This window comes from Ananas comosus, linkage group 3, assembly GCF_001540865.1.
Source record: "Ananas comosus cultivar F153 linkage group 3, ASM154086v1, whole genome shotgun sequence".
NCBI classification, from domain to species: domain Eukaryota; kingdom Viridiplantae; phylum Streptophyta; class Magnoliopsida; order Poales; family Bromeliaceae; genus Ananas; species Ananas comosus.
In genome coordinates this window covers 9,083,579-9,108,313 of record NC_033623.1, presented here as the reverse complement: position 1 = coordinate 9,108,313, position 24,735 = coordinate 9,083,579, and the positions used below count along the sequence as shown (strand labels likewise).

General features: G+C 32.9%; 2 protein-coding genes across 6 annotated transcripts in view; both read right to left on the bottom strand.

Moving 5' to 3' along the window:
- LOC109707341 overlaps positions 1-2,892 on the bottom strand; it is a 42,281-nt gene extending 39,389 nt beyond the window's left edge. For 4 of the 5 annotated variants that reach the window (XM_020228536.1, XM_020228535.1, XM_020228533.1 and 1 more), the window contains exons 1-2: positions 2,021-2,880; positions 1,735-1,870 (exon numbers count right to left, since the gene is read on the bottom strand). In XM_020228536.1, the coding sequence (XP_020084125.1) occupies positions 1,735-1,870; positions 2,021-2,239 (355 nt within the window). In that variant the 5' untranslated portion in view covers positions 2,240-2,880. Of the gene's footprint in view, positions 1-1,734; positions 1,871-2,020 lie in introns of all 5 variants that reach the window. The other variant, XM_020228537.1, reaches the window with a different exon arrangement.
- On the bottom strand, positions 6,343-12,603 carry LOC109707789 (GDSL esterase/lipase At1g28600-like). Its single transcript, XM_020229322.1, has 5 exons — positions 12,348-12,603; positions 12,024-12,239; positions 11,275-11,426; positions 10,332-10,608; positions 6,343-6,594 (listed from the first exon to the last, which is right to left on the bottom strand). Exons 1-5 carry the CDS (start codon positions 12,601-12,603, stop codon positions 6,377-6,379), a joined length of 1,119 nt encoding a protein of 372 aa, XP_020084911.1. The 3' UTR covers positions 6,343-6,376.

Sequence of the window (24,735 nt, the reverse complement as noted above, 5' to 3'; positions counted from 1 at the left end):
CAAACTGGTTTGCATCATTCTCCATACTTTCAACTCAGCAAGGTTCAAGTCCTTATCAATAGCTTGACCATTTGGTGTATGCTATACGACTAGTGTACTAACATATAGAGCTTATGTCTCAGATCTCTTCTCTCTACACTATATTTTCTCCATTTTCTAAAAAGGATGTGAAATTTTTGGTAGCATTATCTAAAATAATTAAAAAAATAAATAAATTAATTGTTATATTTTTGTAAACTTAAATAATATGACTAAAATATGACGCGCGAACCAAACATGAATGCCACATTCTTAATAATAGGATGAATTAGGAATAAGATTCTCGGATATCTTTTATTCCTATTAATTTTTCATAGTGCGAATCAAACTGCCCTTAGCACATGGTCATGATTCGTGGAATGTTGTGACCTCAATTGTTTAATTTGAGATTCGAGATTAGCTTGTCTTGCTGCCAAAGATCTATTTTTTTCTTCCAACACATCTAAATATTCCTACAACTCAATACTTTAGAGTAGGTGAGTTGAGTGTTGTATCCTGCATGTATGCGTGGGGCTTTATATAGGTCTCTAAATGAAGCTTCACAACTAATGAAATTGTTCTCTATTATATTAATTTAATAAAGAGATTTGATTGACCATTCTGATTTACTTAAGGATCCTAGGGTTGCTGTGAAGTTCATGGTAGTTTTCTAGAATTGACTTGCAATCTGGTTTTCATCAGCAAGGTTCAAGTCCTTATCAATAGCTTGACCATTTGGTGTATGCTATACGACTAGTGTACTAACATATAGAGCTTTTGTCTCAGATCACCATTAGACACATGTTCATGAGTGGATGTGCTAACAGGAGTGTTGAGGGTTAACAGTTTGGTTATCTATGGTAAAAGAGTGTAATAAAAATCAAGTGCCTAGACATCTGTTGCAAGACATTTTGGACATGTTTATATTGGTGGATTAGAGAATTGGTAAAGTATCAGATCCATTATATAATGTCATGCGTTCTATTGATCCAATTAAATAAATGAGAAACACCCCTACAAATATGAGAAGGTTGTTGTTTGGACTGGTTCTTTAGACAAGAGAAACTTAAAAAAAGGCCCCTTGTGTCACAAAAGAAAAGGTTTACTATGATTCAGCAATATATATCATATACTTCCATCAAAATATTTCATCAAACAAAATGAGAATAGAGGTTTATTGAGAGCAGAATGAGCTAATTGGATAAAAAGATATAATTCACCACACTAGTCATCAAACTAATTCATAATTTGGAGTTCACAAGAGAAAATAGAATAATTTAGAGAGCAAAATATGATTCAACACAACCTGCATATATCTTAATCAAAACCCACATATTAATCAAAATACCATATGATTCAGCCCATCTAGTTAAGCTTTTTTGAGATCACTGGAACTGTCATGGAAGCATTACGAGTTACAACAACACAAAGCCACGCACAAAGTAAACATTACAATAAAGTAAAACAAAACCTAATAAAACACCAACACTCGAGATATATATAAAAAAGAAAAAGCACGAAATTGAAAAGGAGAAACTAAACATTAGTTAATTACGCAGTCCATCCTCATAAGAAATGACTACTAAATTATTATATTCTTTGATAAACCAGCTTTCGAGTTTGAGAGATTCCTGAGTTCAGATCAGAGGTGGGCAGGGTGGAAAGAATCCCCAAAAAGAAAAAATTAATACACCTCACAAAATGCGATTATCTTACTTGCTGTATCAGGAGGGGATGAAGGTAAATCAGACCCAATTGAAGACGACCCAACATGACTTGGTGTTGTCGTTGCCCGTGACGAAGAGGCGCTTGAACCCACCGTAGTACGTAATGTTGAAGCTCTCACCATCACCTTGAAGAAATAAAAATACAATATATTATTCCAACCATAATAGATATATTAAGTATCAACAAGTAATATACTTTAAATTAGAAATGAAATCTATAAATACATATTGGCAATAGTAGCAAAATTGAACAAATGAAATCTATAGATACATACCGGCAATAGTAGCAAAGCACCTATTAACTGGACGGATTCGAAAAATTGCTTGATTAGGTCTAGGCAAAACTTCTTGTCTATAGATACATCATATGCACAAAACTTCTTGTCTACATGGACACAGTCTTTGCTATGCATGCACGACAGCGGGATACAAAGCATACAATAATTTATCAAAATAGGATATACACATCCTACTGTTACAACCATCAAGCACATGACTCACACTACAATAACCAGCAGCATGATTGATAATGTTTCCTCCGAACCCTATAGACATGACAAGCCCTCCAATCTCCGAATACACTGAACATATCACTCCAGTCCCCACAATCAAAATACAAATCACCTCCATTCTCTGGTTCCTTTACATAAAAGCATTTTTTTTAAATCCGAGATCACGAGAAAAGAGATAACTATTCTAAAACAAAACCATTACATAAAACCGATTATCATGATCCAGGCACAATGAAAGGAAACTTAACTAAACAAAATAAATCGGTACATATATCCAAATTAACCATGTGAATCCATGACTGAACATAAGACAACCCAACTCTACATATATACATATATGTATATATACATATATATAAAACAAGTTATTTGCCTACTTGTCATGTGTCATAACCGATAATATGATGTCTATAATCAAGTACCTGTGATACTACCAGTCGAGAATCATAGTCAATATGAACATGTCTACCAGGATGCATGATAACGATCACAAGTAGTGAGGCAGTTTAAGGGCCATGTAATCACAACAACAGGTAATAAGGCTAGTAAAGAACGATACTAAACATCTAAGCATGGGTAGAGTATCAGGTAGAATAAGGAAATGCCAGCCAAGTGATTATGTACCAATGCTGAATTGAATCACCCACCTATACTTCAAAGTTGCTCGAGTCTTCGATTCATTCCAAGTCCACGACTACTACCGTTGCCTGCACCTAATCAAGCACACAAGTGTTATACCCAGCCTCTAGTTTAGCACACAGACTTCTCCTATTCAGACAACATATGCCTAATTGATATTAGCTTTAATAAATGCAATTCTAAGAAGACAAAGACAAGCTTGCAAACCTGAAACTAATTAATATTAGCTTATTCATCTAAACTATCTTTGATATTAAGCAAATCAATATTCAACACATCAGCATCTATAGTAATCCCTTCTGTATCATTTCGTATTAACTCAAACCCATCATCTTCATCCTCAATGTTCATGTATCCACAATGTAGCCATATGGTGTGTCCACATTGGCGGGTTTTAATTTAACCCGATCCACTTAAGATGTGGATTGGAATTTATCTTAATAAGTTTAGGATAAGAATAAATCATATATTTCTTATTAGTTAAGAAACGTATCTACTAGTGAATATCTATTATATGTTAATAGATATCCTGATTCTTATCCTAATCTATATAAGATTCAGGATATTTAGGAGTTCTGTTATTCTATATATACGCCCCATTTTTCTCTCCGAAAAAGAGACGATCGCATACGATCAAATTCGTAAGAACCCACGAAATATCTTCCTTTTTCTCTCTCTTCTTCCTCTCTGGGATTTCCACCTACGTTCCCGGGGTTTTGGAGTGTGGACATAGAAGAGGACTCTGGTAGCCCTCTTCGATTGGCATCCGTCGCATTAGATCCGCATCCAATCGGTGGCGTAAAGCGTACGCGAAGGAGAAGGCGAGAAACGTGGGAGATCCAGAAGTTTCAAGGCAAGGACGATCCAAGAAGGCTTGTAAAACAAGCAATCCTATCCGATTTGGGTTCCCGGATACGTTGGCTATCCAGTTTGTAAGTTTCCGCTGCTTATAATTTCCAACACACAAGAATTTCCAATTATCTCAGCTTCTTGGATGATCTCCTCCATTATTGAAGAACTTTGAACGCCAACTTCGTTACTCTCCATCGTTGGAATGTCATACAAATCACGCGGTATTGTCTTAATTACAAAATGCCACTTTGGATCGTTAATATCTTCCACGTAGTAAACTTGTTGCCAAAGCCTTAGGAGCTAGTTGTGTTTCCTTTTCCCCATTAAATAATTTTTTATCTTTTCGCCATTTATGACCAGGTGGCAAAAAGCGACGATGACCCATATAACAAAATTTCTTTCCATGCCTTAACCAGGAGGAAGCAGTGTCTTTATTACAGCAAGGGCATGCTAGTTTTCCTTTTGTGCTCCACCCTGATAAATTGGCATATGCTGGAAAGTCACTTATGGTCCAAAGTATTGCGGCACGCATTTTGAAATTCTCTTTCTTGGATAAATCATATGTTTCAACCCCCGTTTCCCACAACTCCTTCAATTCCTCAAAAAGAGGTGCCATGTATACATCTATGTCATTTCCAGGAGCCTTTGGACCAGGAATAATTAAAGATATCATAAAAAAATCACTCTTCATGCACATCCATGGAGGCAAGTTGTACGGAACTAAAACAACGGGCCAAATGCTACAACTAGTACTCATGTTCCCAAATAGGTTGAATCCATCAGTTGCTAAACCCAATTGAACATTGCGTGGCTCTTTGGAAAATTCGGAATGATTTAGATCAAAAGATTTCCAAGCCATGGAATCAGCAGGATGCCTTATGCGGAATTCATGTATAATTGTTGCAATCGAGGACTTAGAAGAAAATACCTCAACACCTTATACGGAATCTTCTTCCTCATCTTCAACGTTGCATTTTTCTTTCTCTGGCCTACTCTCCATCTAGACTCACCACAAGTTGGGCATTGAGGTACTCACTGGCGAGGAGCTCGGCGACAAGAAGCTCCGTTTTGAAGGGCTCGTCGGAAAGGAAATTAGCGACGTTGCATAGCTGACTGGCGAGGAGCTTGTTGCCTATGTCGCCGACGAGGAGCTCTCCGATGAGGAGCTCGCCGGTGACGAGCTCGTCGGCGAGGAGTTCGCCATGACTAGCTCGCCGGTGAGGAGTTCGTCGTGACGAGCTCGCCGACGAGAGCTCGAGTCAAGGAAGAGAGGGAGAGGGTGGGAGCGGATTAAGGAAATGGGTTTCGAGGGGGTTTGGCAGGATGTGGAGGGGTCAGGGGAGAGGCCATGTGAGCTGAGAGAGTAAGGATTTTTTTTTTAATTTTCTTAATCTAAATTAAAATATTAATTTAATTCAATTTAAAAATTAAATTAAATTTAATTAATTTGTGGCAACTTTTTTTATTGCCATTATAGATAACCAAACAATGGCGATTTATTTTATCGCCACCATAAATAACTAAATGGTGACAAAAAAAAATAGTCATTTAGTGGTGAAGTTAGTATCGCCGCTTTAAATTAATTAATCGGTGGCGATTTTTTTTATCGCCACCATAGATAAGAAAATAGTGGCGACAAAATAGTAATTTAGTAGTAAAAATACTATCATCACTTTAAGTTAATTAATTGGTGGCAATTTTTTTTATTGCCATTATAGATAACCAAATAGTGGCGACAAAATAATCATATAGTGGTGAAACTAGAATCGCCACTTTAAGTTAATTAATCAGTTGCGACTTTTTTTTATCGCCACCATAGGTAGCTATACAGTGGCGATAAATTTTGTCGCCATCTTATTTTGGCCACCAATACTATCTTTTTTTGTTGTGCCTGTACGGATGCATGGCTAAATTAGAGTCGCCGCGGATTCTTGACCGTACGGAATATAAGCAAGTAGGAATAATTAGAACATGGCATCTGATTTTGGTCGCTTACGGCTTCATTAACATGACCGGCATATATATATAGGATGTGGCTTCAAATTAGAGTCTAATTAAATTTCTAAACACAAGTCTAATCTAATTTAATTTGAATTAGATTCCGACTCATAATCCATATATGCCAAATTAAATCTAAATTATAACTAATCCCAATTAGATTAGGATTTAACTCCAATTTAGGTAACTACAAATCCAACCAAATTTAACAAGTATAGATTATGGAAAACCGTATATATTATATTACTGGAGTTTTACTGTTAAACGAAATGTAATAATTTTATAATATGTTCTGCTAATTTTTAACGAGATAATTGTGCGAATCAAATATAGGAATAATACACTTCCCAGTCATCTCATTCTACTAACCACTCAAAATCTTTGAGATAATGATTCTGAACACCCTCGATTAAATGCACCCAGTGATATAACCATTCGAACAATGTTGTTCACAAATTCCATCAATATTATTATTACATACCAACAAGCTAAACCAAATTGATGAGTGAATAATCACATGTTACACACACACACACGCGCGCGCGCGCACACACACACACACACACATATATATATATATATATATAGACCAGCGTTTGTATTATTAACAAAATAAACATGGCATAGTTTTTAGTAGCTTAGTATAGGTGGATGAGCATAGGGACCGTAGAGCCATGAAGTAGCAATGTATCTGTTTGTAGCTTCAGTTAAATGAACACCATCCCAACTAACGTAAGTTGATGGATCTTTGCATGCAGTTGCATTTGGTAATCCACACACTGCACTTGCATTGAAGTTATAGGGGCCGCCACCTCCGCAACAAGCAGTAATTGCCCCGTTACTAAACCCTACAATTAATTAAGCAAAAAAAAGAAAAAAAGAAAAAAATGAGAGCAAGAAAGATAGGAACTTCATATTCACACAAGATGGCATTGAATATTATAATCAGTAATATATATATATATATATATATATATATATATATATATAGGCTGGGGCTACTATACTTATATGAGTATAGAGCCCTTTGTACTTATAAGTTTTCGACCGTTCAGATGAAAAAATGTGCGGTTAGGATGAAAGTGGTTACGATTAGGTTGATAGTGGGTCCCCTAGGGTTGAGTGGATGGTTGGTTGAATAGTATAATCTAACGGGTGAAAATGATTAAAGGGCAAATCTAACGGCCAAAAATTTATGAGTACAATAGGCTCTATACTCATAAAAGTATAGTAGCCGGACTCTATATATATATATATATATATATATANGCGCGCGGACGCGGCATCACACAGCCACAGCCACCACCAGGGGTATATTAGAAAGACTTGGAACATAAGAAGGCTATATTGGAATGGGCAAAATGGTAATTTTTCAGAGATAACGGTAGCTCACTAACGGAACTTAACTCCAGGGGTATTTTAGAAAAACTTGGAACATAAGAAGGGTATTTTCAATATTAGCCTTCTAAGAGGGGTAAATAAGAAAACCGGAAACTTTTCAGGGGTATATAGACAATTGCCCCATATATATAGAGCAGGGCTGCTGTGCTCTCAGGAGCACGGAGGCCTCTGTACTCCTAAGCTGTTTTCGATGATGGAATTTTCGAATCGACGATTGGCTCCGTTAGACTTGATCTAGCCTATTTGAAGTTTCTAGAAAATAATTTTTGACGATGAAAATTGAATAATCATTTACAAAGTGAACCAAACGACTTCAAAATCCAAAATCAAGAATGGTTAACATTAACCGTTAGAAAGTTTAACAGTATAGAACTATCAAAATCAGAAGAAATTTAGATACTTAAAAACCGTTAAACTCCAAACTACAACAAAATAGACATTGAAAATCCAAAATTTTGAAATGCTATGATCATAAACTATGTCGAAAAAATATAAAATTTTATTTTTAAAAACGTTAAAAACCATAGATCAGTTTGAACCCTGTCGATCGCTAGGTAAATGAACACCCAAAAATCGAAAATGGAACTATAGTATAGAAACTCCAAATACGATAGATCAAGTATAACGGAGACGAGCTCTCGATCTCGAAAACTCCATCATCGAAAACTCGCTCAGGAGCACAGAGACATACATGATCATGAGAGCACATACAGACATAGATATATATATATATATATATAAATAGGCTAGAATACTATTAATAGTACCAAGCTATTGATGCTATTAATATTTGGCCATTGGATTGAGAAATGTGTGGTTAAGATGATGTGGGTTCCCTAGGGTTGAACAAGTGGTTGGTTGAATAGTATAATCTAACAGGTAAAAATAATCAAAGAATTAAATCTAACAATGAAAAACTCAATAGCACCAAATTCTCGATACTATATATCGATAGCATACTAGCCCGACTATATATATATATATAGAGTCCGATTACGCTCGGCGCTTTTAAAAGCACCAAACACTTGGTGCTTACTTGTAAGTTTTCCACTGTTAAACTGCAATTTTTTCAATGTTAAGAAACTGGATCAATTTATTAAAAGTACAAAATTGATGATAATTTTTTTTTTTCTAAAGGACTGGAGTGAAATAATTATGATAGTTTGGAATCTCCAGATACTAAATTGAAACTTTAGGCTTCACGAACCTTCAGGTTCTAATTGTGCAATTTATCCAAACATAAACTATTGCATCAGCAAGACTATTCCACCTTTAGATTTAACCTTTTAATTATTTTTAATTACCCGTTAGATTGTACTATTCAACCAACCACTCACTCAACCTTAGAAAGCCCACATCATCCTAATCACACATTAATTTCTCAATCCAATGGCTAAAAAATTAATAGCATCGACAATTTGGTGTTATTAATAGTATTCCAGTATATATATATAATTAGGCTATTATACTATCTATAGTACCGGAGCTCTGGTACTATAGTTTTGTTTTCGATCTTATGGTATTCAAATTAACGATCCGCACCATTAAATACGATTTAAGGTATGTGAAATTTTTAGAAAATAAAATTTTTAATTTTTTCGACATCGTTTACTTGGTAAATAAATTATATCAAAATAGACGGTGAAAATTGAATAATCTTTAAAATTTAAGCATACGACTTTTAAATCCAAGATCAAGAATGTTAACCTTAATCTAGATAGTTTAAAGTATTTTCTATCAAAATTTGAAGAAATTTAGATTCTTCTACACCGTTAAACTCCAAACTCGCCATAATAGCCGTTGAAAATTGACAATTTTGAAACGGTTTGATCATAAAGTAAACTATGTCGAAAATATATAAAAATTTATTTTTAAAAACTTTAAATACCATATATCAGTTTTAACGGTGTGGATCGTTGATTTGAACACTCTAAGATCAAAAACGGGACTATAGTACCGGAGCCCCAGTACTACAGATAGTTTGGGAGACTAGCTATATATATATATATATAGAGAGAGAGAGAGAGAGAGAGAGAGAGAGAGAGAGAGAGTTGAGCTGGAATACTATTGGTAGTAAACGAGCCGTTTACTACCGATTTGTTTTTGATGATAAAACTTCCAAATTGACGATCGGCTCCGTTGAACATGATCTATACCACTTAAAGTGTTTAGAAATCAAATTTTAAATCTTTTCGATATCATTTGCCTAATGATCAAAGGGTTTCAAAATTTGTAATTTTAATGGTCGATAAGAGGCGTTTTCTCGTTTAACGGCGTAAAGATATCCAAATCAATTGAATTTTTGTTAGAAAATTCTTTAAACTATTTAAAACAAGATCTATACTCTTGATCTAGATTATAAAACTCCTATCAACATTTTTTAAAGATTATTCTACACTTTAAAATCATTGATTTTTCCGTTCAATTGCTAGGTAAATGATATCGAAAAATCGCAAAAATTATTTTCTAGAAACTTTAAATACGCTAGATCAAGTTTAACGGAGCCGATTGTCGATTCGAAAACTCCATCATCGAAAACGGCTCAGGAGCACGGAGGCTTCCGTGCTCCTGAGAGCACAGCAGCCCTGCTCTATATATATATATATATAACTAGGCTAGAATATTATTAATAGTATCAAGCTATTGATGCTATTGGCCATTGGATTGAGAAATGTGTGGTTAGGATGATGTGGGTTCCCTAGGGTTGAACAAGTGGTTGGTTGAATAGTATAATCTAACAGGTAAAAATAATCAAAGAATTAAATCTAACAGTGAAAAACTCAATAGTACCAAATTCTCGATACTATATATCGATAGCATACTAGCCTGACTATATATATATAGAGTCCGGTTACGCTCGGTGCTTTTAAAAGCACCAAACAATTGGTGCTTACTTGTAAGTTTTCCACTGTTAAACTGCAATTTTTTCAATGTTAAGAAACTGGATCAATTTATTAAAAGTACAAAATTGATGATAATTTTTTTTTTTCTAAAGGACTGGAGTGAAATAATTATGATAGTTTGGAATCTCCAGATACTAAATTGAAACTTTAGGCTTCACGAACCTTCAGGTTCTAATTGTGCAATTTATCCAAACATAAACTATTGCATCAGCAAGACTAAACAACTGTAAAATCTTAAGTAATTAGCAAGCGTGAGTACTTGTCCCGAATTGAAAGCTCACCGAAATGCGCGGGTTCCGTTGCAAACTGATTGACTGGGGTGTAGTAGTCGGCGTAGATGATCCGCACATGCGAGTACTTTCGTCGGAGCCCCTCTACCTCGACGCGAAGCTTCGTGTTGCGGTACTTGCTCAGATGGTTAAAATTCTCGAGGCATCCCGTTCGCGGATCGTAATCCGTCTTGTTCGGGCTCGCGTATAGTGTCAGCTTGGCTGGCGTGCATCCAGTAGGTATGTCTCCAGGCACTACCACGGTTCTGACCCCCTCGTTGATCAGTTTCTACATATATGAGAAAAAAAATTATTATTTTTTCTATATATGTTGCTTATAAATTTAGGGCTAGAATATGTTGAAGAACACATCCTCCAAATTATATATAAATAACAATCTGGAAATAGGTTTTTAAAAACTTTTTTTTAAAATTTTATTTTAACTCTAAGTTCTTCTACTTCCAGTGAAAATCTACTATATTCGACAACTTCTATAATAAATTAGCAAAGCACTAAGGGCTAACATGTCCCAACAGATTTTTATTTTTTTTTAAATTATCAACAAACTGTTATGCTTGCATGGGAAAATTTTCTGTAAACAAAAAATAGAAAGTTTCTGCAAAGAGTTTCGATGTGCTGTCGGAGAAATGCTAAGTTTATGACTAAAACATATGATAAAGATTATAAACCCTAATTCAATGATTGCTAGGATTTAAGCAGCCTTTTTTTGATTTTTTGTAAAGAAAAGAAAAAGAGTGATAAGATTAGTGGATTAACCTTAGCCTTTAAATTGTCAAAGTTGTAAGATTACAAACCAAATTGGATTGTAAGCCTAGCATTGCGCAAACTGAGAAGTGCTAAAAACTTTAGGAAAGAATAGTACAACTGGAATTATATACAATAAGGTTTTACGCATTTTAGCCTTTAAAAAAGATGTAATTAAAATACGGATTACCTCAACAGCCATTGAAATGTTTTTCACAATTTTGGGCACGTATGTCTCCTTGATTTCCTCCAAGCTTACGCCATAGGCCGCTAAATAAATAATATCGTCTCCTCCAATCTCTCCCACGATGAAAAGTGCATTTTTAAATAACTCCTTACACTCTGCATGTTTTTATATGATAACTATCAATAAATAAATTATCGTAAATCGTAATGTAAGGTTTTTAGATTATTTAGACATTAATTTGTGGGTACAAAATATATGGAGACCCCTTCAACAATAGATAATTTTGAATTAATTAAGTCCTTAAACATTATCTTTTTTTCATTGATAATGATATACCATCCTAGTCTTTGATTTTTTTTTGATAAAAATTAACAGCTTCATCAGCCATAGTTGGTCGAATTTATTAACAAAATCCACACTTTCTTCATCTGAAAAGTAGATAAGAGTCATGAAATTTGATGAAAATAGAGAATTGTTTTTCCTTGAAATATTCAAATAAAAACAAATAGAAGTTGAAAAGGTACCGATAAAAAGAGAGAATTAAATGAGGGGCCAATTCCAAAATAATCTATGTACGTAGTCGGGAGTTCTCAATGCATTTTTACCTACTTGGTAAAGAGCAATTCTATTCATACATCCGAAAAGGAGTGTATATATATATATATTGTACATCTCACTCATCTAAAAGGTGAGATTTAATTAATTATATGTATACGTAAAGTGAAAGATAGGTGTATTAGTTAGTTAGAGACGTCGAGCAGTGCTACAGAGCGAAGGCTTCAGCGCATCAAACCACCCAAGTTGGACACTCAATGAGCTATTGACCGGGGGGACGGTGGTGATGTTGTTTGCTTCATAGAAGGCAAGGTCGAGTGCGGTCGCCCCCGTCACCGCGAAGTTCGCCCCCTTGCTGAAGCTCGCGTTGTGCGCCAAGGACGGTGGAAGAAATGGGAGCCCCAATGCCTCACCTATAAATATATACGTACGGATACAAAGATGAAAATTTGAACAGAAGATACAATGTGTATAAATTATTGTGTAATGAGAACAATTAATGGTAGATTATTTGTGCGCACATATAAAATCTATGACGAGACGGCCGTCGGAGCAGCGACCCGTGGGATGGTGGAAAAAGGTCATGCCGTAGGGTGGTTGGTCTATAGTAATGACGGATAACACGGGGGATTCGAGTATGACGTAATTTCCAGTGTCGGCATAGGAGTTGCCGAAGAGGAATACCGAAGTGTACTTTGGCTTGCCGGTGAACGCAGCAAGAATGATGGTCGAGAGGCGGAAGAGGAAGGAGAATAGGGGGAAGGGAGAGAAGGCCATGGTTGTGAGATCTTGAGGTTGGTTGGTATGGAGGATCGAGTCATTAAAATGGGTCCTTCAATTTATAGGATTCGAATTGAGACGTTAGACCAAATTAGGAAGTTTCCATTAATTAAAAAAATTCGCAGTGTGTCGACCCAATTAAATCGCAATTAATTACCCAATACTTCACGACTTCGATCGATCGGGGAAGTTTATGCCTGGACACGTAGTGCAGGTACATGTCATGCTAGCCCTCAGACTTAAAGTGGCGTGATATTTGAAGAACGTACAGCGCAAATATACTCATTAATCAAACAACAAGTCATTCACACGCAAATTTTTGAGGCCGGTTTCTCATTGGACGACAAGGTTCTACGCATGTTTCCATGATGTCAACAATAGTGAACAAATGTCAAAGCACAGCATGCATACTCCTTCCAAGGTGTCACCAACCACTTGAATAAAGCCTGGAATTAATTCGATGCCAAAGCACAGCACACTCCTTTTATTACCTAATAACAATTTGTATGCCGTATTTACAATTTTCTGCTCTCCCGGTTTAGAGCATTTTCATTTTGCCACTCCCCAGTTAAATACTTTATATTTAGTTATCTTATCATTCTATTTTTATTTTACTGTAAAAGTTTATAGTTGAATAAGATAGCAAAGTGATACTTCCGTTAGCTACAGCATGGTAAAGTGTTTATTACTTAAAAATGTATGTTATATTGTACCGCTTTATGGTTTGTAGAAAGTATCATTTTGCTATTTTATCAGTTGATAATAGATCCTTTAGGTGAAATATGAATAAAGGTAAACTTATACTGTCCCTATGGTTTAGTTCATTTTCTCTTTGCCGTCATGTGATTCAAAAAGTTGCACTTAACTAATATGTAGTTTTATTTTTATTTTTATCGAAAAAATCTACCATCAAATAAAATAGCAAAGTATAAATTCCCTAGGTCACTTCCTAGATACAGTAGACTATTGGATCAAATTCATGACATTGTATACTATTTAATGCATGAGTATAGTATTGTATGCTACACATTGACTTTAGTAGTACATATTATTGGAAAATCTTTCTGATCTTTTATTAAAATATTCTTTAAAATAATTCGAAAGTTTAATTTCAAGTTTAGAAAAATTTTGAAAAAGAAAAAAATAACAAATACTGTAAAAAAAAAAAAATTTAGAAAAGACCTGTGGATCGAGGCGTGCAGAGCACTGTCCTAGAAGCGAAATTGCCCCTCCACGTGTGAGGCTATCCGGCAATTACTTCCAGCGATACAACGATCACATTCCACCCCATCGGTACGCTTCCAAGGTGGCGCAAGACGAACCCAATAAGCTTCAGATCCAGCAAAAAAAACTCGGCGAAAATCGACGCAAAAAATCAATGGTGAGAAAGCAGGAAAATGTGAGGTAGGGTTTAGGTATGCTCGGGTTCTTCTTGAACTCGTGCAACCTAGTCCAATATTTATAATCAAAGCAAGAATCTTGCTTCAACGTGTCAAATCCGTATAAAACATAATAAACCTATGATTATACGAGATACGGATTAGGATTAGAATTAAGATAAAGATAAAACGGAAAAATAAAAAAATAAAATAAACCTGGTGTTTGGACTGCGCGCGCCGCTGCGCGCCCACCTGGCCCGACTCGACTCGTGCCATGTGTGTGTTTAAACGAGTGCATAACTCTTTTTTTTTCCAAGTAACTAGCTTGAGAATAAAAGAATATATAAACACCATTAACACCCTTTTAGTTTCCAATGCGGGACTAAACCTCAAAACTTTAGTTGGGCTCTCCCAAGCAAGACCGATTAATAATTATTGGGCTCACCAAGAAGCTTTAACAAGTTTTAAATCACAAAAATCTAATAAAATCCAATACATATTACTTTGGCATATGATGCATGCTGTCGCGTATTTGTTGTTTACATACTGTTTATTATTAGAAAAAGTATAAATTAAGGGGAAGCCTAGCTACTCAAATCAAAGAGAAGTCTAAATTTAAGTTCTATAATACCTTGATTACCTTCCAAACGGAAATATATAATCTGCTAATTCTTTTTCTTCTTATATTCTTTCATTCTTTTTCTTTGAGAGAAGAAAAGAAACAATGCAAAATTCTACAAAGGATTTCCTTTAAAAAATATCTTTTTGCCTTCATTTTTTCCCACTTTACTAATGGAGTGTAAAAACTCAATATATAAGAAGAAGAAGTAGAAGAAGTATAATAGATAACAAAAAAACACCCAATGGAAAAACGAATAGAATATGGAGTAGAACTTGAAAATAAGAGATTTTGTTAGCAAAAGAGGAAGTAAAAAAATCTGCAACAATTGGAATACCATAGAATGCTTAGAAATTTATTCTCGAGGTTTAGAGCCAAAATTCCTTACAAAAAGATATTCTATCCAAAAAAAAAAGAAGAAGATTATAAATAAACTAAAGCTTTACAATTAGCTGACTCTAAACAGCTTTGTTGTTGATTTTAAATTGATGCATATTGTTTGAGATTTTATCAGGGAGAAAAAAAAAAAGGGAAAAAAAATCGATAGAGATATCCAGAAGGAAAGCAGCAACAACATGAACATCACCATTAGTAGATTAAGGAGAAGCAGCAGATGTAATACTCTCTCCGTTAGAAATTTTTTCTATGTTATTTGATTATGTCCCCCCCAAATATTCCAAGAATAATAATATATATATATTTTTTATTATGTAGTAGATGAGACATATCAGTAGCTTGAACAGAGCAATCAATGTAAACAACAATGAAGCAACAATAGAAGTAATTGCAATTTCTTTTTCTTCTTAATTTTATTAAAAGGATGATCAACAACAGAAACAAAAGGGCAAAACAATCTAGAAAGACAAGTAGATATATGACGAAATTCAAGCCCAGGCATAAACAAAAATACTTTGTGAAAATTGAGATGCAAAACAAACATAAAAACATACTTAGTAAGTTAGGAAAGCAACAGTATTTTATGTCAAATGGCAGAAAGACTAGATCTTGTAATAACCAGAAGGTATTTCCGGATCATCGCTAGTCATTACCGTTGTTTCTGCAGTATCTGAATTTACCGGATGTCTAATTAGTTCTTCTTCCATCAGATCAACATTAGGGGGGATTAATGAAGGCGCAATACCTTTCAATACTTTTCTTGATTTCCTTCAAGACAGTGACAATTTATTTTTCTTTAATTAAAAAATTACAGGACTTTTTGAGAAAATCAAAGTCCAAGTTAAATGTTTCATACTTATCTTAAAGTTCCAAATATTCGTCACAGATACGATTATATAAGTTTTTATAATATTTCTTGTCCTCAAAATTTACATCACTACAATAAATTCATGATTTAGCAGCATTTACTCCGTAACATTTAAATCATGCTAATTAATATATTTAATAGCATTACTTGATATAATTAATCGTATTAAATTTATTTACAATGCCTCATTTACAGCGCTGTAAATCGTTATTCGCGACGATGAAACAATGTAAATCACAGTAAAAAATATTTTACGATTTTTAAAGTCGCCGTAAGTGATTAAGTATGACGATTAAATAGGATAAAATGTTGTAATTATTATTTAACGATGATTTAATAATTTATATCGCCGTTAATNTCGATATAGATATCCAGAAGGAAAGCAGCAACAACATGAGCATCACCATTAGTAGATTAAGGAGAAGCAGCAGATGTAATACTCTCTCCGTTAGAATTTTTTTTCTATGTTATTTGATTATGTTCCCCCCAAATATTCCAAGAATAATAATATAATTTTTTTTTATTATGTAGTAGATGAGACATATCAGTAGCTTGAACAGTGCAAACAATGTAAACAACAATTAATGAAGCAACAATAAACGTAATTGCAATTTCTTTTTCTTCTTAATTTATTAAAAGGATGATCAACAACAGAAACAAAAGGGCAAAACAATCTAGAAAGACAAGTAGATATATGACGAAATTCAAGCCTAGGCATAGACAAAAATACTTTGTGAAAATTGAGATGCAAAACAAACATAAAAACATACTTAGTAGGTTAGGAAAGCAACAGTATTTTATGTCAAACGGCAGAAAGGCTAGATCTTGTAATAACCAGAAGGTATTTCCGGATCATCGCTAGTTGTTACCGTTGTTTCTGCAGTATGTGAAGTTACCGGATATCCAATTAGCTCTTCTTCCATCAGATCAACATTAGGGGGGATTAATGAAGGCGCAATACCTATCAATACTTTTCTTGATTTCCTTCAAAACAGCGACAATTTATTTTTCTTTAATTAAAAAATTACAGGACTTTTTGAGAAAATTAAAGTCCAAGTTAAATGTTTCATACTTATCTTAAAGTTCCAAATATTCGTCACAGATACGATCATATAAGTTTTTATAATATTTCTTGTCCTCAAAATTTACATCACTACAATAAATCCATGATTTAGCAGCATTTACTCCGTAGCATTTAAATCATGCTAATTAATATATTTAATAGCATTACTTGATAATTGCCGCTATATTTAATAATTTAGTAGCAATCTATTATTAATGTTGTAAAATAGGATAAATTAGCAGCATAAATTAGTGAATGTCGTTGAAATTTTCAGCATTTTATAAAAAATGATATTAAATGTAACAAAGTAGCAGTGCTTATTGCTAAATGTCGCGACATTTACTCCGCAACATTATTTAAATTATGCTAATTAATATATTTAATAACATTACTTGATAATTACCGCTTGATTTAATAATTTAGCAGTAATTTACTATTAATGTTGCAAAATAGGATAAATTAGCAGCGTAAATTAGTGAACGCCATTAACTATATATAATAAAGTAGCAGCACTTATTACTAAATATCGTCACTAATCAATATATAATTATTAATATATCCTATTTTTACTTAGAATTAAAAATTTTGAAATTAAAGTTTAAAAATTCAAAACTTATAATTTTAAAAATTAAACTTATAATTTAAAATTTAAATTTAGTATCTAATTTTAAAATTTTATATTTTAAATTTTAAATTCTAAATTTAGATACTAAATTTAAATTTTAAATTCTAAATTTAGATACTAAATTTAAATTTTAAATTCTAAATTTAGATACTAAATTTAAATTTTAAATTCTAAATTTAGATACTAAATTTAAATTTTAAATTCTAAATTTAGATACTAAATTTAAATTTTAAATTCTAAATTTAGATACTAAATTTAAATTTTAAATTCTAAATTTAGATACTAAATTTAAATTTTAAATTCTAAATTTAGATACTAAATTTAAATTTTAAAATTTGAGTCCCTAAAATTAGATATTTGTATTAGTGACATTATATTTATGTGCCACTAATAAACAACTTAAAATTAGTATTTAATCCCTTTTAGCGGTATGTTCCTAATGATACTAATTGACTTACATTGGCCGCATTTATTATAAATACTACTAATAATTTTAGCAACATTGGCATAGGCAGTATTTGGTGTCATATGCTGCTAAAACTTTTAGCTGCATTCGTTGATCTTTTAGTAGCGTAAATAAATATCACTAATGACTAATTTTCTAATAGTACATTTTTAACTTCAAAGCCCAATTCATTACGAAACCTCTTAATAGCTACACATGCAGCATCCGTTTGATTAGACTCAGAAAATGGAGCACCATGCCACTTAGTTATCTCTATAAATCAGCTACGTCTGGGTATTTCCACATCAACATAAAAACGAAACCAACCATTAGCATCTACGATCCTGCAGTACCTCGGGGGAGGTAAGGAAAATAGCACGCATATATTTGCGAAGCAATCCACGAAAGCTGATGTCGACATTAATGANCTTAAATTTTTAAAGTTTTAAATTTTTAAATTTATTTTTTAAAATTCAAATTTAAAACTATAAATTTTGACTTAAAATTTAATATTTGAAAATTAAAAATTTAAATTTAGTATCTAAATTTATAATTTAAAATTTAAAATTTTAAAATTTTAAAATGAAGACTTAAAATTAAAAATATTTAAATATATATAACTAATAGTCCCTAACGCAAGTGGGAAAGGGCTTGGTGGTTGGTATTTGAGGTCTCAAGCTCGAATCTTTGTTGATTCACATTTCCAGCTAAGTTTATGTCTAAAAGCAATAAACAAAGCGGGTAGCATGCTACATTTCTTTCAAAAAAATTCAAATATAAATATAAATTTAAATTTAAATTTAAAAATTGAATCTAAAATAAATTTTAAATTTTAAAATTTGAGTCCCTAAAATTAGATATTTGTATTAGTTACATTATATTTATGTGCCACTAATAAACAACTTAAAATTAGCATTTAATCCCTTTTAGCGGTATGTTCCTAATGATACTAATTGATTTACATTGGCCGCATTTATTATAAATACTGCTAATACTTTTAGCAACATTTGCATAGGCAGCATTTGGTGTCATATGCTGCTAAAACTTTTAACTGCATTCGTTAATCTTTTAGTAACGTAAATAAATATCACTAATGACTAATTTTCTAGTAGTACATTTTTAACTTCAAAGCCCAATTCATTACGAAACCTCTTAATTGCTACACATGCAGCATCCGTTTGATTAGACTCAGAAAATGGAGCACCATGACACTTAATTATCTCTATAAATCAGCTACGTCTGGGTATTTCCACATCAACATAAGAACGAAACCAACCATCAGCATCTACGATCCTGCAATACCTCGGGGGAGGTAAGGAAAATAGCACGCAGATATTTGCGAAGCAATCGACGAAAGCTGATGTCGACATTAATGGAAAAATTCATCTCTGCAGGTAAACCGCAAGTTGTCAAAAATTAGACGGCAACCGTATATTTTAGCATAGTCATGTGTTTTAATTTAGTTAATAGACACATAATCCATCAAATTATATATATTTGGAGATATACTTATAGGCAATAAAATTATAATTAAAAAAAGCACATGAAGAGATGTAATATTCATTTAAATTTCAAATAGATTTGCTAATACAAAATGCAAATTGCCGAAAATTACACGGCGGTTATGTATTGTAGCATAGTTGTGTGTTTTAGTTTAGTTAATAGACACATAATCCATCAAATTCAGAAGCATAATGTTACATTAGGACATACAGTAGCACGAAAGCAACACAAAAGCCAACAAACGTAGAACAACCATTCCAAATCATCGTTACATTCCCGAAAAAAAAATTACGTTAATTAAAAAGAAAAAAAATACTGGATAGAATCCCAGGTAGGTAAAATTGAAAAATAAAAACATCATAAAAGGGAGCCCAAGCAACGAAATAAGAAAACTTGAGCTGGTTTGGGTTAGAGCTCACACTCAACTATAATCGGTTCGGTTCAAGTAAAGAAAAAGAGAAATCTGGTTCAAAGATAGAAACATGTGGAGCAGTTGGACCGATTAGGCCCAATGAAGCAGGTTGACCTAGTTTGATTCAAGCAAAGAGAGAGGGAAACAATGTTTGGTTCAAGCAAAGAAAGATGAAAACATGTGGAGAACTTAAGCCAGTTCAGGTGGCGCCCACACTCAACAACTCGATTCGGTTCAAGCAAAGAAAATGGAAATGGTGGAGCCCACACTCAGCAATAAAGGGAACGTTGTCACGTGATAAGTTTATGGGGAATAATGCAGAGGAATCAATTGCTCCTTGTTAACCTAGTTCCAGATAGATTGTCCTCGGCAACATATTCTACCAACTGAAAAACTTTACAGCTTCTCACTATTGCTATGCATTATTTTTCAGGTACGCCGTGTGCAGTGAAGCATGACGCGGAGTAAGGACCAGCACTAGGTAGTTTCGACGCCTTGCTAGCTACACATCTCGTACTTTGTAAACATTAACACATGTGTTGTTAAGATTGTAACTAATGGTTGAAAATGTTTGCAATTTTGAAGAACTGTGATGACTTTTGATAAACAATGAAATGTTTTTGAAAAGTTGAAATCCTGATTTATTTCTCTTTATAAATGCTTTCTACAGGTGATTTGTCTTTTAACGCCTTGCACGTACAGAAAAACTATGTCTGTGTAGCAGGTCTGCTCACGTGCCCTGTTGGGCTTCTGTGCTATTTAGAACAAAATAACTCATCTTTTTGATGGAATGCATAATTCAACAAATTATGTTTGCCATGTTCTTATAAATAATTGAACAAAAGCTCTTGAAATAATAATCACAAAAGAAAATTCAGACAACACACGGGTCACTACTGGATAATTTGTTTTGACATCCTAACAGAATCTTATACAAAAAAAAAAAAAAATGTAGTAGATGAGAAGTATCCTTGGATGCCCATAACAATATAAATATTCAGCATTCTAGTCATTTTTAAAGGTGTCCATGGATCGGGTCGTGTCTGAATATATAGTTGACATACTGTACTCGTATCCAAAAAAAAAAAAGGGTAAAATATATATATATATATATATATATATATATATATATCCTATCCATTTGACTTTGGATCGGCTACGAGTCTGGGTACATAAGTTAATAATATACCCATTTGACTACCCATATACTATCTGCTTAAGACCGGATATGGATCGGGTATTGGTCAAGTCTAGATTGGGTACGGATACATGAATGCATATATTTTTTTATAGACTTTATAAAATAATTTATGAACAAACCATAAAATCTCTGATTATAGAAAACTTGTATTCTAATTAGTTGCGCTAAGTCCAATAAAATTTTTTCAAAAAAAAGATTCAAGCAGTAAATAGCTAGGGCTAAAAAATGGAGGCAATTGCTTATATACCTCTGAAAAGTTTTCGACTTCTTATTTATCATTCTAAATCTGAAAAGTTTTCGACTTCTTATTTATCATTCTTAGAAGGCTAATATTAAAAATGCCATTTTGACGTTCCAAAGTCTTTCAAATATACCCCTAGAGTTAAATTTTGTTAGTGAACTGTTAGGAACAGTTGTTATCTTTGTAAAATTATTTTGCCCTTTTAAATATACCCTTCTACCATCATCAATTTTTCTTATTTACTCTTAAGTTAGGGCAAAAAAGTATTTTGACTTTTTGCCTTCTCAAATATACTCTTCTGCCGTCATTAACTTTTCTTATTTATCCTTAAGTTACGGGCAAAATAGATATTTTTACTATTTTTTAGCTATGGTAGAAATTTAACTCAGGTTTAACCCGAGATGACTTAACGGGCACCAACGGTAAGGATATTTTTAACTCAGGTCATTAACTTTTCTTATTTATCCTTAAGTTACGGGCAAAATAGATATTTTTACTATTTTTTAGCTATGGTAGAAATTTAACTCAGCTTTAACCCGAGATGACTTAACGGGCACCAACAGTAGGGATATTTTTAAATAACAGAGAAATATATAAGGGGTATATGTGGAACAAAAAAAAATATAGGTAAATGAGATATTTTGAGGTTCTGAGGAGTATATAGGCAATTTTTTCTAAAAAAATAGTAAAATAAAAAAATAAAAAAGAGGTAAACATAGCGTCTAAGGTTTTTATTAGGATGAAAATACACAGAGACCCTCATCTATAAGACTTACTGGGATTGATCCCTCAACTTCAAATTTTTTTATTTACTATCCGATATTTCACCAAGTTTGAGTTTGGGTCCGGGTCCGGGACCGTGTTCGAGTCGAGGACCGTGTACGGGTCCGGATTGAAAACTCTTCTGAACCATTCCTATTAAAAGATTGGGTTCGGATCGAGTTCGAGTCGGGTATGAATAAAAAGTATTCGGACCCATATTTAGAAACTTTCATATTAATGGATAAATTTTTTACCCATATACTATCTATTTTTTACCGGTTCCGGTTAGGATCCTGGTACAATCCAGGTAGGGTCCCGATCGGATATGGAATATCGAAAATTTTGGAGGGCTTTAGTTATTTTCTTGGAATAAAAAAAAGTAAATCTAGGTGAAATGTCCAACGAATCATGTTTCTAAGTCTGTATAAAGGTGCAAACGGTGAAAATCAATCACAAAAGACAAAAGAAGGAAAATCTTGTTCGTATGTTACATATATTTCGTTGACTAAAAAAAATGGATCAACAAATGCAATTAGTTTCCAACAAAGGTATATTATACTAACTCCAAATTATTATCATTTTTTATTGACAATTTAAATTACCTTTGTTGAAATGAATTATTCTAAGCCAAGTCCTTGTAAAAAAAAGCCTAGCACACTCATAGACGAAGTTCACAAGAAGACATTTTTATAATATAGGGATAATTGCCAACATACCTCTTAAAATTTTTGAAATATTTTACCTACCTCTATTTTTTTATTTCAAATATATCTCTCATATACTTCTCAGTTATTTAAAATACGTACCCCTAGTATTAGTGCTCGTTAAGTTATCTGAGATTAAATTTGAGTTAAATATTTACCATAGTCAAAAAATAGTAAAAATACTTATTTTGCCCCTCATTTAAGGATAAGTAGAAAATTAGTGACGGTAGAAGAATACATTTTAAAAAGTCAAAAAGTCAAAATATTTTTTTTGCTCCTAACTTAACAACAAATAAAAAAAGTTAGTGACGTCAAAATTATATATTTACAAGAGTAAAATATATTTTTTTTGCCCCTAACTTAAAAACAAATAAAAAAAGTTGGGGACGGTGGAATGATATATTTACAAGAGTAAAATAAAATGTTGGTGACGGTCAAATAGTAATTTTACAGAGATAATGACTATTTCTAATGATTTAATAACAGAATTTAACTTTAGAAATATATTTAAAAGATTTTGATATCTTAAAAAGATATTTTAGATAGTAATTTTTTAAGAGAGATAAATAAGTTAGAAACTTTTCAGAAATATATAAATAATTGCCCCTACAATATAATTGTTATCACCAAATAACATGTTCCAATATCCAAGTAGACTCATAATTAGTAACTCAAATATAGTATAGGTGGATGGGCATAAGGTCCCTTGAGCCAACCAGTAGCAAATGCGGTTGTACGAAGGTTCAGTTAAGGGCGCGTTTGGATTGACGAATTTGTAGATCCAACGTAAGTCAAGTGTAGTGGTATTTGAGTTTTCTTGAAGTGTGATTATTTTTTTGTTGTTTGTTTTGACGTAACTCGTACCGTCTGAAAGTTAAATTCAATTACTTCTTCTGTTTGTTTGTAATTAACTTGGTGCTCGTAAAATTAGTTTTTTTGAATTTCGTTGTTTATTTTGATGTAAGTAAGTGGATCCCATTATCTCCTAAATATAGTAGTAAATTTACCAGTATAAAATTGAACCTATTATATAATTAAACTTTTTATTATTATTTAAAGGTAATCCTAATTTATTATAAATAAGGTAATTCTAACCCATTATAAAGGAAGTAGAGTTTAGGTTTTACTGTTTAATAAACTTTTTAGAGAAGGTTGAGTGTGGTGGAAGTCGAGTTCGGCACTTTAGAGAGAAAAGTCGAGAATAGGTGAAGTGGAGCTCTAACGTAACTTGAGTTACACTATATTTTTCACTTCCACCGAAACAAATACCGGAAGTAATGAACTTGAGGTCCACCACACTCAACCTTCTCTAAAAAGTTTATTAAATAGTAAAACCTAAACTCTACTTCCTTTATAATGGGTTAGAATTACCTTATTTATAATAAATTAGGATTATCTTTAAATAATAATGAAAATTTTAATTATTTAATAGGTTAAATTTTATAGCGGTAAGTTTACCATTATATTCAGAAGATAACGGGATCCACTTACTTACATCAAAACAAACAATGAAACTCAAAAAATTAATTTCAGTAGCACAAAGTTACATCAAAACAAACAAAAAAAGTAATTGAATTTAACTTTTCAACTACACGAGTTACGTGAAAACAAACAACAAAAAAATAATCACACTTTAGAAAAACTCAAACACCACTGTACTTGAATTAGGTTGGATTTACAAATTCGTCAATCCAAACACCCCCTAATTTTTTTTAAGTGGACTCAGTCCCAGTTTGCATAAGTTACGGATCTTTACATGCAGGTCCACCAGGTAAGCCGCACACTGCACTTACATTGTAATTATAAGGTCCTCCTCCTCCACAACAGGCTTTAATAAGTGGTCCACTGCTAAATCCTACAGGAGAAAAGAAAAGAAAAATTAAGGTTTTTAAGGGGAAAAAGATCAAAAGA

Coding starts and splice junctions, on each gene's coding strand:
- LOC109707789 (XM_020229322.1), bottom strand. CDS start 12,603: ATGGCCTTCTCTCCCTTCCCCCTATTCTCCTTCCTCTTCCGCCTCTCG. Junction 10,609..11,274: donor ACATTTCAATGGCTGTTGAG/GTAATCCGTATT, acceptor TCATATATGTAG/AAACTGATCAACGAGGGGGT. Junction 6,595..10,331: donor AACGGAACCCGCGCATTTCG/GTGAGCTTTCAA, acceptor AATTAATTGTAG/GGTTTAGTAACGGGGCAATT.